Source organism: Strigops habroptila (assembly GCF_004027225.2).
Source record: "Strigops habroptila isolate Jane chromosome 13 unlocalized genomic scaffold, bStrHab1.2.pri S16, whole genome shotgun sequence".
NCBI lineage: Eukaryota > Metazoa > Chordata > Aves > Psittaciformes > Psittacidae > Strigops > Strigops habroptila.
In genome coordinates, this window is record NW_022651054.1 from 11,157,536 (window position 1) to 11,172,535 (window position 15,000).

The following is a 15,000-nucleotide window of genomic DNA, read 5'->3' on the forward strand; positions in this document are numbered from 1 at the left end:
ATGCGCTGTCCGCACTCCCCGCGGCTCCCGGGCCCGGTGCCTGAGGCGGGCGGCGCGGCCGTGGCTCCGGTTCGTGCTTCTTCTTCTCCTGCCGTGGCTCGGGGCGGGCTCCGGCCGCCTCCGTCCCTCGCTGCCTCCCTCCGCGCTCCATTCGGTGGGGAACGGGCCCCGCTCCGCATGAGGCGGGCGGAGCGGCGCCGCGGAGGCCTAGTGAGCCCTGGTCGCAATGGCCGCCCCTGCGGTGTCCCTCAGCCCGGGGTGCTGTAATGGAGGGTTCCCGTTGCTGGCGCGGCCCGGCCCGCGGGGCTCCCCTCCAGCCCGGCGGGTGGGGAGCGCTTCCTGCCCTCAGAGCCGGCCCGTCGGGGCGCTCTGCCCCGGGGTTCCTGCGGGGTGGCGAGCTGCCTCCGCTCCCTGGCAGGACCTGCTGCGCCCTGTGCTCCGGCCATGCCTGGGTACCTGAGTCATTTCTTCAAAGGGTTGGGAATGGCTGTTTCCTCTCATAGTGCTGCATCTGAGCACCCTCATCCTGCTCACTCCTGTCCTCTCCTGGGATCATAAGGCTCATCTGTGCCCCAGAGCCAAAGCCCTTGATTGTCGCCTTACACAGCCAGACGCTGCTGGCTTCCACCATGCTGTTCAAAGAAGTAAGCAGAGGTGAACCCGTGTGTTATACAGAGCTGTAGGCATGCTATGGATGCTTTGCTGGTGACGAAACGCGTTACTAAGCAAGTGCATTAGGTAGCAGGCACAGCAGTGCAGGACCGGAGCTGCTGGCTGCCAAGCCTGAACCACAGTGAGGCATGAAAATGTTCGGGCAAGGTTACTGCTTAGCTGCAGTGGCACAAAGCTGGAATTAATTGGGAGTTTTGTTTTCACTTTATTGTTAAATACTTGGGATGTTACCCACACACACTCTGGTTCTTCATTGTGTGCGGCAAAGAGGAGACTCGGTTTGTCACCAGACAGCTCTGCATTTCCCACTGGAACAGCTTAGGTTGCTTTTTTATCTTTTGGAAACTCAGAGGCAAAGTCAGAGGGCAGAAATAGGCCAGGGAGAGATGGCTCATGCAAGGGGCTTCAGGGCAGGAAGGGAACAGCAGAGCAAGGAGAAGTGAGACTATAAACCTCCGTGCCTTTTCCAATAACCAAGTCTCTCATTCTGCAGAGCCCTGTGAGCTGCCTGGCTGTAAACGGCCTGCTCTACACTTGTAATGATGCAGGAAATCTGTTGTAAACACCTTAACAGCAGGACACCGGGCTGCTTTGATTGGGTTAACTAACCAGGCTGCCTGGAGTTAAGCCTGCTCTGTTGTTTATTTACACATGTATGCAGCAAGCAGTACATTAGAGAGTGTCAATGAGTAACTTAGGAAAAACACAGTCATGTTTGAGCAGGATTGTCCTTCTGAAATTAGTAATTTGTGGAAGTATTTTTCTATGAAAAGCTCCTGATCTGCCTCAACATTTTTGTTTAGAGCAGGCAGAAATTAATAATAAATACCTGCTTAAAGACTAAAAGTGGTGACACATGAAGCAGAAAAAATGCAGCAATTCTCAGACTTTGCCCTTTTAATGTCTTTATTCTGAAGAGCTCAGAAGTTTGTGAAGAATTCTGCTGACTGACATGCATCCTTGGCTGTTACAGTCGGGCAGTTGGGGTGTTGATGGCACCTGGCTGGAGGGTGTTAGGAGATCTCTCCAAGGTCACAGGGGCAGCCTGTGTCAGACACATGGTGACCATAAACATTTTAAGCTCCTGGGACAAGCGCAGTATCATGCTGTGTGTGCAGTGCACAGCCGAGCTCTTAGAGCAGTCAAAGGCCATAAGCTTTACTCCAGCGAAAAGAAAAATATATTCTATTGAGTAATAATAAAGTGACAGTGATGTCAAATAAAACAAAGAGTGCTAACAGAACGGTTGACTGCTTCCATGTCTGACATGTCACGTTCTTCTTACAGAAGCAGTTCATGGGTCTGAATTTCTCCTGAGTGGGGAACAGCTTTCTAACCTGCTAGTTCAATTTTCGTGGTCATTTAAAAAGCAAATACATGTTCCCAGCAAGGAAAATTGGCACCCTACAAAGTAAAAGGATTACTGAAATTGAGAAAAGAACAGGTAAGGTATGTCAGCATCCTTGAGGCCAATTTATTCTTTGTTGCAAATTAGAGGTGTAGCCATTAACATCTCAAACAGAGCCGGCAGATTGAGGCCAGCAGAGGTATACTTGCCCAATTGCTTTGCAGGGGATTTGAGCAGTAATTTTTCTCTCTTTCAGGAACTGTGTGAGACCAGGAGCTAAAAACAAGGATGGGCCTGGCTGGAGGAGGAGTAGGGAGTCAGCTGTGGGGAACAAGTGCAGCCTTTGGAAGGACAGAGCACACAGAGCTGGTGGTGGCTTCTTCTCCCTTTCCCTGAGCATCTCTTCACGTGAGTACACAGCAGGATTCAGCAGCACACTTTGCTCTTTGATCCCTACTGCACAGAGGCTCAGGTGCCAAGTGTTTTGGGCAGAAATTCCTCCCCTCATTTTGCAGTGCCTCAGCCACCCCAACAGCCTCACGTGTGTTTGCGTGGTGGGGCCTTTTAGCCTTTGTATGTTTTGTGTTGCTCTGAACCAGCCTCTTTGGCTCAGAGCCACTGTCTGTCTCTGGCCCCTGTTCAGTCATGCCCGTTTGTAGACAGTTGGGTGGGTCCCTCTCACGCTACACAGAGCGTTTTGCTTGTGCTGCTACTGTGAGAAGAGTGAAAGCCTCCTCTTGCCTGGTGCTGCCCTTAATGCACTCCAGGCCTCTGGGAAATGAGAAGGGCTGTATCGCAGTGAGCTCCACTTAGTAAAGGGGAAAGGGAATTACCAAGAAAGGGGAAAAAACCTTGGCTGATAGTGCAGGGAGCTGGGGAGCACAGTGGAGGAACTTCACAGACAAGTGGAGGAACACTGTTCTTCCATGCAAGTGGAGGAACTTCATAGATATTAAATTGGTGCACAGGGAATGTGTCTCTCCGCACACTCACTGGGGGGAGAAGCAGCAGAACAGACATTTCTAGTTCTTCCAAAGGACAGAATGCTATGAGAAAAAATTAAAATACAATTTAATAGTTCGGTGGGATTTTCCTGAACATGTAGTTAGTTACTCACAGCTATTTATAGCACTATCATTTCAATATCCCTAAAGATGCATCATCAGACTCTTTTCTTCATTACTGCTTTGATGAACAAACCCGTACTTGTTTTAACAAGCCACACCATGGGAGATGTTATTCTACACTCCCCACCCACCTGGGATTTGTTTTCATTTGAGAGCTTGTTAAACACAGCAGCAGTCAAGTGATGAAACTAATGTTCCAAGACACAAAGGAGTCACACCTATAAAGCATGAACTTTAGCAGTGGGAAAAGGCTATCCTTGCTTTGAAATGGAACGGCCAGTAGCACTCTTTGTAGCTGCAAGGGGTTGGCTTTAGTTCTGTGACACCCAGAGACTTAGAAGGTTTCATTGATTTAGGTTGGGTGTTCAGTGTCCACTGTTCCTCTACAGATGGGCCAAAAGGGGGGATAGGAAAAGAAAAAGCATTTGACAGTGGCTGAAGTAGACATTCAAGAAGCAGTAGAAGTTAATCCTATAGTAGGGTGCAAGATCTCATCCCATAGAATCAGAGACTCAACTAGGTTGGGAAAGACCTTTAAGATCATCAAGTCCAGCCTGTGGCTTTGTGTCGCTGTAGCAGCAGTTAACCCACAGCAGTGTTTGTCACCTTCACAGGTAGCCCCAAGCCAGCTGCAGCAGGAATAGAGACTCTCCTCTGGCCACCCTCACGGCAGCTCACTGTGACGGACGGGACGGGCGCTCCCCTTAGCACCTGGTGCACTTCCTGAGGCCGGCGTCTCACAGCTGCGGGGCAGCCCAAGGTGAGGCTCATCCTGTCGGGGCTGCAGGCAGTCAGAGGCATCACAGTCATCACAAGATTGGCACCACTGTTTCCTGTAGTGGCAGCATCTCACCAGCCTTGGGAAAGGGCTCTTAATGTTTGTGCATGTTTCTTTGCACTTTTTCAGCCTACTTGAGAAAGTCTTCTATTAAGGGAATGAAAAGCTTAGTATGAAACTTCTGGGTTATATATTCATATATTTTTGAATTGTAATATATTATAGAATATATATTTTCATATGTTCATGTGAATGTTGTGAAGAGTTGATTCCAAGTCAGAGGGTTTTGGAAATATTTTTGCCAGTCAGAGACAGCGTAATACTTAGTAATAGGCACTCACATTGAGGGTCAGCCTTATTGCCCATGAATAACAACTTCCTTTCTCTTCCTTGTAGTTTTGCCCGACTTAACTCAAAGCCAGAATTTATACTCCCACATCAGGAAAGTTCTGAATTTTTTCTTTATCTTTTTCCTTTGTAAAATATTTTAGCAGCACTGGCAGCAGCTGGGCAGGGATTTGGAGGCTATTTCCTAAAAGACAGAAGTGCTTGCTCCAAGGGTGCAATTTTTTCCCTAAAAAGGTTTTCTAACTGTGTAAAGACGTAACTAAAATAAAACTCTTCCTCCTTTCATTCCTTCACTGTGGCTAGAGTGTGTTTTGTGAGCTCGAGGAGCAGGGAAGCTCAACTGCTCAAAGAGAGGTACTTAAAAATGTTTTTAGCAGCGGTGTTGTGGAGGAAACGTGTCCCGTGTGGCTCCCCACTCCAGGCAGTGCTGCTGCTTCTGCTTTAGGATTAATGAACATTTCCTCTAAAGGAAAGAAAACGTGCTCCTGCCATTGAACCATGCAGAAGCTCCTCCATTCGTGCACTCCCTCCAGCACAGCAGCACTGCAGCGAGTTACCAGGCCAGTGCACAATGTCTGTCTGTCTGTCTGCAGCTCAGTGGGCCTAGGGGTATGTTCAGTGTACAGGAACAAGAAGATGTCTCAGAAGTAGTCAATGCAGTCACGCTTTAATGTGTTTTTACATCCTTTTACGATTCACAAAGCCAGAATATAAGTACTTATACATTTTTAATAGGAAAGTAATATATTCCCCTAAAAGAAAAATAGATTTGATTAATTATTTGTCATAAAAGTTGCCTGACAGTTGAAACTTCAAGCTTCTAAGCTAGAAAAGCTCAAATAGACAAATTATACTGAAATGTTCTTTAAAGACCAAGCAGCTGCTTTATTAAAATATTAAATTTACAATTTAAAAAGAAATATTCTGATTTATTATTCAATTATGATAATCTTATTGAAGTGACATGAAATTCATGACAGTGGGCTTTATTCTGTCCAAATTCTGTCCTCGGTTATCCTCAGGCAATCAGTTTTGCCATTACTTAGAAGTGTGCAAGATGACCCACACAGAGCAGCACCATGCTGGAAAGACAAATCCCAGATACTGGAGTTCAACTCGATTCTAATTTTCCCCAGAAAAAGGGGGGTTTGAGGCCTGGGATTAGGGCTGATCCCACACCTGTGCCAATGAGGCCCTTGGTCAGACCCCAAGAACCCATCCAAATCTCACTGTCACAGAGAAGGGATTGCAGAATACACCAACTTCATCCCGCAGCACAAGTGAATGACCTTCAAACAACTTGAAGCAGGTTGAATTTACATTTTACTTCAAAAAAAAAGGGAAGTACATACATGAGGGGAAAGGGGGTGAACAACAGTTGTCTGAACCCAGGTTTCTACCCTTTTACCTACAGTTGCCACCTCTGTTTGACTTGGCCGGGCTCCTGCCAGCCATCACACGCCTGCTTACAACAGCAACAGGATTGTGGATCAAGGAAACAGTTTCAAAGTTGAGGCCCAAATGGAAATAGTAAGGTATCATACACAGTGTAAGTTTATAGTACACAGCATCTTTTCTTAAATGACATAACGCAACAGCAGGAAGGAGTAGTAGTAGTTAACAGTTACTAACACTAGAATAATCAAATTTGTATGTTATACATATACAGCAACTAACTGCTTTACAAAAAAAGCAAAATAATACAATATATTGTCACATGTATTTACAGTGTAGTAAATATACTTTTCTGTCAAATTTTACACAAAAAACTATTTACAGGTGAATATACTGCATTAAAAAAAAATGGTGGGACCAACACTAAAAGTGACTTTCTGTGGTAAGTTTGTTGCATAACAATAAGACGTGCTTCATTACATTGGAAAAGAAATTAACCTCAGAATGGAACAGAAAAGACCCTAAAACCTACAACCCAGTTAGGAATAGAGCACTGGAATGCTCCCGGGTCCACAATACTTAGGTGAAATGTTTCCTGTTCTTGGAAACCTCATGCACATTAAAGCAGAAACATTGGCATAATTAACAGGTAGGTTATGCACTATTCAAATACTACTGAATTATCTTTAAGTCAGGGAAAATACAAACACAAACAAAAATGTTAATCATCTTTACAGTACTTAACTGTAGTTAGTGCGTGATGGGTAACGTGTTCTAAACCAGGGGTGTCAAACGTACAGTCCCCATGATGTCCTCACATGGGCCGCCTGTTAAACCCGGGTTTTCCTGAAGCCAAGTCTCATGTCCAAGTACACTGACTCCGTGCTGCAGGAGCAGCCTGCAGGGAGTGCCTCGAGCAGCCCATGCAGCAGCGACTGCCTGGAAGCCCACGGGCTGCCTGCAGGAGCCACTCGAAGGTCGGAACGCTTGGATCTGTCTCCTGCTCGCTCGGTCAGGTTCAAATCCTCATCAGCAACTAACTACCTGCTGATCAGCACGAGCATAGAGGAGTAATGGGCAAGGAGGGGACGGAAGCAGGCCGGACTGGGAACTGAGGGGTGCTCACCGTAACGAAACACAGCGGGGTGGAGAAAAACCAGGAAAAGAGAACAAATGAAGGAAGATGCGAGCAAGAAAACAAAAAGGCAAAATAACAGCACTGGCTGTTACAGGGAGCAGGCCAAGGGATGCATGTGACAGTAAGGCACTGAACGACTAATTACTAATAGGAGTTTCATCAGTGAAGAAAGGCTGTGGTCCCCTCCTTGAGCTAAGCACAAGCTTCCCAACCACTGGTACTGGGAGATGACGTTCCCGTGTATCAGAGCGCACGTGATCCCAAAATAAACCTTGGCCATCGGCTGTAATTACACCCACATTCAGCTCCCGTGACCCACGTGTTTGACACCCCTGCTCTAAGAAAGTTCAGGTCCTCTCACTGAGCCATGCAGTGAAGACATGAAATGACTCCCCCTCCTTCCAGGAAATAGAATAAATTAAGTTTTGTTCACTTCCTTTATGAAGATACCAGGTTTTTTCAGCTGGAACTGAGAGCCTGGAATAGTTCTCACAGGAAAGGTAATTTTAATCCCTTCCATGTTGATTTCACATTCTGTGTGTTTCAAACAATGCATTAATTTAAGGACCCTTTTTATAGAGGCAATGCAAAAATCTTGAAAGAGGTGCTCTCATGCTCCCAGTCAAACAAAACCCATTTGGTAGTTCATCTGGAATTACTATTTCTGTTTAAAGAAAATCTGCTGGTAGGAGAAAACTGAAAACTACATTTTTCTAACAGCAAATTACTTTTACAAGAGATTCTTTTTCCCTCCTACCTACAAATCTTCAGGCTTCTACAATTCATTGTCTTCAGCACAGCAGAAAGGGCTGGAATGAGCTCGATGCGGTCTAACAAGCACTCACTGGCAGCGATGCTGAAGGTGGCTCTTTGCAACGTGACGTATGAGATGAGAACAGCTTTTGTATCGGTGACTCCTGGAGCTGTCTGTGCACAGCCCCAGCCACTGCTCTCCTCCTGCACTCAGCTCACAACCCCTTTCACAGTCCCACGTCAGCTCAGTAACCACATTCCTACCGCAGCGCCGACTGACCAGGAATAAAGAGATTTGGTTAACTGCACGAGCCTTCGCCTTTCCCAGCGTCTCTATTCCAAGACTGCTAAATCTAAGTTTTCCTCTTGTTTTGGCAAACTATTTGCATATTAAGTTTGTGTTCATAGTTTTTCCAGGACTGTAAACAAATTAAAGAAATTAAAGTGTTATTTTAGGAATCAATACAATAAAGGTATTTTTATTTACATACATGTTACATTGTTACTGTGTGGATACATGTGAATTATGTGCGATAGCAATAAAGTCTCAACACTTACTTGTACCATTCTCTAATAATTTAGCTGTGGAGTTTGATTTACTGAAAGCCACTAAGGAAATTGCACTAGAGGAGGTTACTTTATCTAGTGGATATGCCTTTTTTTTTCCTTTAAAGCCACTTGCAGATCTAACACAAACCAGGGATCTGGCACTGGGGAGTTTAGCTGTTCTTTAGCAGGAGATGCAGAGCCCTCCAGCAAGCACCCAGCTGATGGATGGGCCCTTGGCCAGGATTCCTGCTTGCCCCAAGACCAGCACCCAGCACGTTTGAGCACCCGCAGCACCCAGCGCTGCGCCTTACACCTCACTGACATAGCAGCACGTTCACAGCCGTCCACGGCGACGCACGACTGAGCTGACAGGTCCTTCACAGCGACAGCAGCTTCAGTTCTGTGTAACCCCCAAGCACAAACCCTCACGAAATGAAAGCCCAGGAGAGTTCTGCGAGACAGGTTTGGCTGCGGACGTCTGGACTGACACCAGGAATTGCACTGCAAACATTCACATGTAACCTGGACCCCACACAGTGTCAGTTATCTTTAAATTCATGTACCTTAGAATCATAGAATCATAGAATCGTAAGGGTTGGAAAGGACCTTAAGATCATCTAGTTCCAACTCCCCTGCCATGGGCAGGGACACCTTGCCCTTGGACATGTGGTCCAAGGCTCTGTCCAACCTGGCCTTGAACACCGCCAGGGATGGAGCATCCACAACCTCCCTGGGCAACCCATTCCAGTGCTTCACCACCCTCACTGTAAAGAACTTCTTCCTTATATCTAATCTAAACTTCCCCTGTGTAAGTTTGAAGCCATTACCCCTTGTCCTACCACTACAGTCCCTAAGGAAGAGTCCCTCCCCAGCATCCTTGTAGACCCCCTTCAGATACTGGAAGGCTGCTATGAGGTCACCACGCAGCCTTCTCTTCTCCAGGCTGAACAGCCCCAACTCTCTCAGCCTGTCTTCATACAGGAGGTGCTCCAGCCCTCTTATCATCCTCGTGGCCCTCCTCTGGACTCGCTCCAACAGCTCCATGTCCTTTTTATGTTGAGGACACCAGAACTGTACGCAGTACTCCAAGTGAGGTCTCACAAGAGCAGAGTAGAGGGGCAGGATCACCTCCTTAAGCAAACCTTGCTGGTTTTGCAGCGCTGCTCGGGCAGCAGGAAAGCAGCTTTGCCAAACGCCATCTCCCAGAGCTGGAAATTTAATTCACTGGATTCCCCACACACCCCACTGGTTATTCTGCCAGGAATTCCTCAAAGGTGCATGCTGTTGGGAAGGGCAAAACTAAAGTATATGCTAAATGGAAAAAAGAAGCAATAAGTTTTCAAGACTGCTACAATGACAGCATAATAGTCAGTTCTCGATGGTTTTCTTTGCACTATACAACCTGTTTAGTGCAGTTAAAGTACAGCAAAAAAATCTGCTTTGGAAAAAAGCCAGTTTGTCCAGTCTGGTCCATACACAGTCCAAGCATGTGAAACTTGGGGTGGGGAATGGAAGAGACTCACGTGGCCTCCTTCTCCTCTCAAATTTATTGCTGATTACTAGAAATTTAACCTAATCCACCACTTCTGGTTAAGCTCACTGTACTGCAGCTATCCTAAGTTTCTTTTAAAGTATGGTAAAAAAAAGTCCACAGCTAAAAATCTTACAGGTTTGAATTAAAACCAGGATTATAGTAACTTCCCCTGGCTCATAAAGCCACCACCTTGAAAAGTGTGCAAAAGGGTTAAGGACGAACACTTCCCTCTAGAGGAGAGGCAACCAAGGCAGACAACAGAAGCAAGGTAGAACTGTCTACAGGCAATGGCTTTTGAGTTTGGACACGACAGGGTTCTGCAGTGTTAAAGAACTCCACACCTCCTTCGGCTGCAAAGTCCGTCAGGATCTACATGAGCGGTTCTGAAACACTGACTTAAACCAGAAACAGAAGGAAAGAAATGAAGGCATTAAAATTCAGGCAATGTTTCAAGAGTTGATCATCTGGCAACACGGCTGACAGGATGGAACTTTAAAAGTTAAGTGCAGCATCACAACCGGTGAGGGCCTCTGCGAGGGGCCCGCGTGCGCCCGTCAGTCTCCAAACAGAAAGTTAAAAGGATTAGGGAGGATCAATCACACGATCTTTTTGATGCTGTGCCGCTTGAAGCTGCCCGTGCTGCGCTGCTTTTGCACTTGGCTCGCGGAGCCGTGGCGCATCCTCCCGCTGTTGGCGTGCCCGGCGGTGGGCGAGAGCTCCACGTTCTCCTTGTCGATCCCTGGGGAAACACAAGGACTGGGGTTAGTCTTGCTGCATCCTGGAGCCCCAGAGGGGGACCAACAGCCTGGACCAAGAGGGACGGCGCAGTCCAGATGCCACTGAATTCTGCCATGGTGACATGCAGAGGGTTGTTCTAAGCAGGGTATTAGCTTATGTGGAATGACCTGGAAGACAACTTTTGCGCTGGATAAAACGATAAAACCCAACATCTGAAATACTGGTGTATAAACCCCTCCAAAGACACAACGAGGCTGAGTGTCTGGCTACAAAAGCAGTGAATTCAAGATGGACCAGAACAGCCACTGACCTGGGGAGTGCTGGGAGGTTGCAAGCGAGGTCATGGAATTGGAAAGGTTGAGGTTAGCAGTAATGCTCAGCTGGCTCTGCACTGCGGGGGGATACGGAGAGGTGGGTGTCAGGAGGGATTCTTCACTGGTTTCCTCATCAATTCCAGGCAAATACGTGTCAATCAAGGCATCAAGAAACTTCACTATGAGCTCAGCATAGTCCGGGATTTGTGTTTGCTGTGTATGGTGGGGACAAAAGAAAGAGATTGGTTCTTTTCTCTAGAAATTCTGTGATTTGTCATGATCTGCACCCTTCCCGGAGCAGCAGCGTGCTCTATACAGAAACTTACAGAGAGTGTACTGCTCTTACCTTAGAGAAGGGGCCAGCAAACCTCCACAACCCATTAAATCCAAAACCTACAACAACAAATCAAATGTTACCACAAGCACACAGTTCTCAACTGACAGAAAACAACTAGAAACTATGGAATTTACCAACCCCTACCTTACAGGGTTAAACTTAAACTCATCATTTACCACCACTCCTGGTCTGTATTTCTGCAAATTGGTTAGTAGACACAATACTGAGTTTCAACTTCTTTTTACACACACAGCTGGTGTAGTACTTTGAATTTTCAGAGCACAACAGCAGTGAGCAGCTTTAATATTCATGGCAGTAGGGTTTGTAATATGCAAACTCTTCTGTTTACAAGAATATATGACATTGGCAAGATGCCACGCAAGAGCAACTGAGTGTTCTATTTAGAGCTGCAGTTCCAAAACACTGTCAGTAGTAAATCTAACATAAAATATGGCTGCTTTTAAAAACAAGGAAAAATATTTACTCTGTAGATAAGAAGTTTGGTATTGGGGCGGCGACTCTTCATGGTAGACAACGCTCTGAACAATCCCATGAATTGGATTCAACAAATTTGGATCCTGGCACAGCGATAAGAGGGTATTGATCTTGGAATCCAGTAAATTGTGCCTGAAGAAAAAGAGAAGCAGCTTATATTTTGTTCATTAAATACAAATACAGCTGCAGTTCCCAAATGACTTCAGCGAACAGCAGTTAAGGTGGGATTTTCAAAATCTTAGTGATTTCAGAAGTACAACACAATTCCTACGCATGTTCAGTGTGCGACACTTCCAAAGGATTGCACTGACAATGTGACCCATTGGAGCATTTACCTCACACTTTACGTTGCAAAGAGTTTCATTATTTTCAACTAAAAACCAATTCACTGGATTTGGGAACATTTCAGAGCTGCAATTTCAAAGCAATTTTTCACCCTGTGGCAGTACTCCCTCAATGGAGCTGCCTTCAGGTCTCACACATGGGGTTTGTTAATACAAATGCCAGTTAGTTACAACTGTGGTTTCAATAACTCACACAACTTGTATGTACTTTGCCATTTATAACGCCAGAAAATAGCAGCATGATTTTTAAATCATGCTCAGGTCAGCTTTAAAAGTCTACTCATCTTAAGTCCCAGTTGTTGGGTTTCCCTTACACAGACTGACTCCAGCGAATACTACTTTCAACAGGTATCTGAAGAAATACCAGAGTATCCTGACCTGTGCTTTGAAGCGGTTTTGAGAGGCACTTGGGGTGCTAAGTAAAAAACCTGAGTGTGACTGGGGTGAAGCACCACCAGCAGCAGCGGTACCTGAGGACGCCTGGCCTAGGAAGAGCATTAGATTAGTTTAACATAGGGGAAAAGGACGATTCTCAAACTGCTATGGACATTTGTCCCAGCAAGCCATGGACAGATGAGTAAGTCCTTTGTACATGCTTGTCCTGGTGCAGATCTTTTAAAGGAAGGGCCAAGTAGAGAGTCCCCATAAAGGGAGTGTTGGATACTTACACAACAGGAAAGACCTTTGGGAAGACAACACTGGCTTCTGCTAAATACTCGTACAGAATCCGCTGGTCGAACTCATCAGTAGTGTACTTCACTAATGTTGCCTGTTACAATAAAAAGGATTAAATTAGCACACTTGTAATTTAGGTTGAATAGTTACAGGCTTTGTTGTTGTAGTTTAAGTTTTTAAGATTTCTGAATAGCAGAAAGCAGCATTACAAAAGATTCATTTGTGTCCTCTCTGGACATGGAATCAAGTCATTTTGCGTGTATGTAGGAAATAATAAAAGCAGTTGGTAATAGCTTCTATTTTGAAAAATATTTAGCTAGTTGTTTTTTGTCAAAAGTGGGCTACTGAATCTTTGTGAATTACCTCAGGAATGGCAACTGGATTGGTCCATCTGTAGAAAGCACCATCATACTGTACCCCTATTAACAGTTAATCATTTTAGAACTGAATTATGCTGGGATTCCAACAGCTTGCACTTCTTGTCTTTAGAAGTATAATACATTACTATCATTTTATCATACTAAATTAGTCTGTGATAATAATCTGCCAGGAAAAAGGGACAATTGTTGGACAAGTTCTACAAAGCAATATGGAACAATGAAAATTCAGTATTTGCTCTCAAGGAGCATTTAAACACTTTTCTAATAGTGATTCCTAGAAAGCTGGAACAAAAGAATCGACTTGCACATCACAGGGATAATGATCCATGTGAAGTTAGAAACCCTGCAAGGAGCTGCTTTGCAAGATAAGAGTATCAAAAAATAACAGGGAATAGACAGAAAGAAACCTTACAAGAACCGTAAGCAGCAGCGCTTGAATTTTGGGGTCAGTCAGGACTTCTTCATCTAGGAGGACGTTTGACTCGGACACAGAGACCTTTCGCAGATGTGGGTGCTGCTGTGGTGATATTCTCTGGGTTTCTGCCAGATAAAAAAGAGCAACTCATCCAAAGCAAAAGCAACCCCAACCAAAACAGAATCAGCTCTTGCACAATGAACTCAGTCATATGCAAACTTTGAGTTCACCAGCATTCATAAAGTAGAAAAGCAACAGCTACGCTGGAATACTGGCAGCGCTGGACCGTTCCATGGGATGTGTTATCAAATGGTCAACAATAACCCCAATTTCCTCGTCAGTGAAATACAGGCCCAGGGGTGGCAAGTCCCACGTTCCGGCTCCGGCAGCAGACTGCCATCAGGCACGAGAGCAGAACCCTGGTCTTGCATTGCAATTGGGGGTGGGGGCACAGGAAGCAGATGTGGGAGAAGATGAAGAGAGGCATTCGAGGCATTAGGTCACGTTCCATCTCCTGCGGGAATTTGCAGCTTGGGTTTGTTAACTCAGAAAAAGCCAGATTTGGTCTATTTCATTCCACTCCTGTATGTACAGCTTTACAGCTGCAAACTCAGCAACTCTAATTCAAACCTCAGTCCCTAGTGATAGGGAAGACTTTGCTCTCCGGAAGCCACTGTTGAGAAAGATATTTCTCCCTTACCTTGTAGTGTCCTACGCAAATAAACACTGAATTTAGAAATAATTCTTTGTATATGCATACAAAGCATTTATAATTAGTATTATTCTTAAAATGTTAGTCCTGTTTCTCACCCATTTCATAATCATTTTCGGCTACTCTCCTCATTTTGGGAGGCGTTGTGATTCCAGATTCCATGTCTTGCCTTTTAGGAGCCTTTGTGTCCGATATCAAATGGTCAAAACTTTTCCTTGTACCTAAAAACAATTTATCAGGCAATTAAAATCATTAAACCTAGATCCATATTCTAACTTTTTCTGATTTTCTGGCCACGCTACTCTCCTATCTACAACGTATTGACAGGAATCTGGGGACGTTTTCACCCTTTTCAGGGATGGTAAAGAAAATACGATCACACCATGCCGCTCTCCATCACAGGTTCCAAAATGCTTCACAGTATGTATGAGGGAAGCATGCAGTTTACTCAGATGTATGCTGGGGCATGCTATGGTTTCCCGGTCACCACATCACATCCAATAAACATGCCAAAATGGGATTACTGAAAAGGAAGCAGTAACAGGATCATAATGAAATAACGCTCCTCTTCTTCCACGTATACCAGGTAATGTGAAGGGTACCCACAAGTTACACAAAGCAACTCATCTTGTTTCTCTGACACCGAGACTCTGCTTGTACACGTGATGCACTGAGAAGCCATGAATAAAAATCAGATTGCTTACAAAACATGTAAAATGTTTTGGGACCCTCTCTTCTAGAACTCAATATAGCAGCTAAGCTAAGGTATTTGGCTTCTTGGTTTTGGTGAAAGAGGGCTGGTGGCAGAACATTGGCACTATGAACCTTTAGTGTCTCGAATATCTTTTTTTCTTCCTTTTTTCCCTTTTTCCTCTGCTTCAACACACACATTTTGAGTGTCACTCTTGCTTCCCCCCTTTGTGATCAAAAGAACTGAGTTAGTCCTCT

At 45.2% G+C, this 15,000-nt stretch overlaps 1 protein-coding gene and 1 long non-coding RNA gene across 4 annotated transcripts in view; one reads left to right on the forward strand and one right to left on the reverse strand.

The window, feature by feature from the left end:
- Positions 1 to 16: 16 nt before the first annotated feature.
- Positions 17 to 8,051, forward strand: LOC115602013. 3 transcript variants are annotated; one of them, XR_003989560.1, is made up of 3 exons: positions 17 to 69; positions 2,277 to 2,428; positions 3,762 to 8,051. It is a non-coding gene; the product is annotated as an uncharacterized LOC115602013 (long non-coding RNA). The 3 variants fall into 3 exon arrangements; XR_003989559.1 differs by lacking the exon at positions 17 to 69 and adding an exon at positions 1,905 to 2,116; XR_003989558.1 differs by lacking the exon at positions 17 to 69 and having other exon boundaries at positions 1,905 to 2,428.
- The window catches only part of NF1 (neurofibromin 1), a 75,219-nt gene continuing 67,763 nt past the window's right edge, over positions 7,545 to 15,000 (reverse strand). The window contains 7 exon segments of the mRNA XM_030472693.1: positions 7,545 to 10,381; positions 10,691 to 10,907; positions 11,041 to 11,087; positions 11,516 to 11,658; positions 12,539 to 12,639; positions 13,338 to 13,465; positions 14,151 to 14,273. Coding sequence (XP_030328553.1) covers positions 10,239 to 10,381; positions 10,691 to 10,907; positions 11,041 to 11,087; positions 11,516 to 11,658; positions 12,539 to 12,639; positions 13,338 to 13,465; positions 14,151 to 14,273 — 902 coding nt within the window. The 3' untranslated portion in view covers positions 7,545 to 10,238.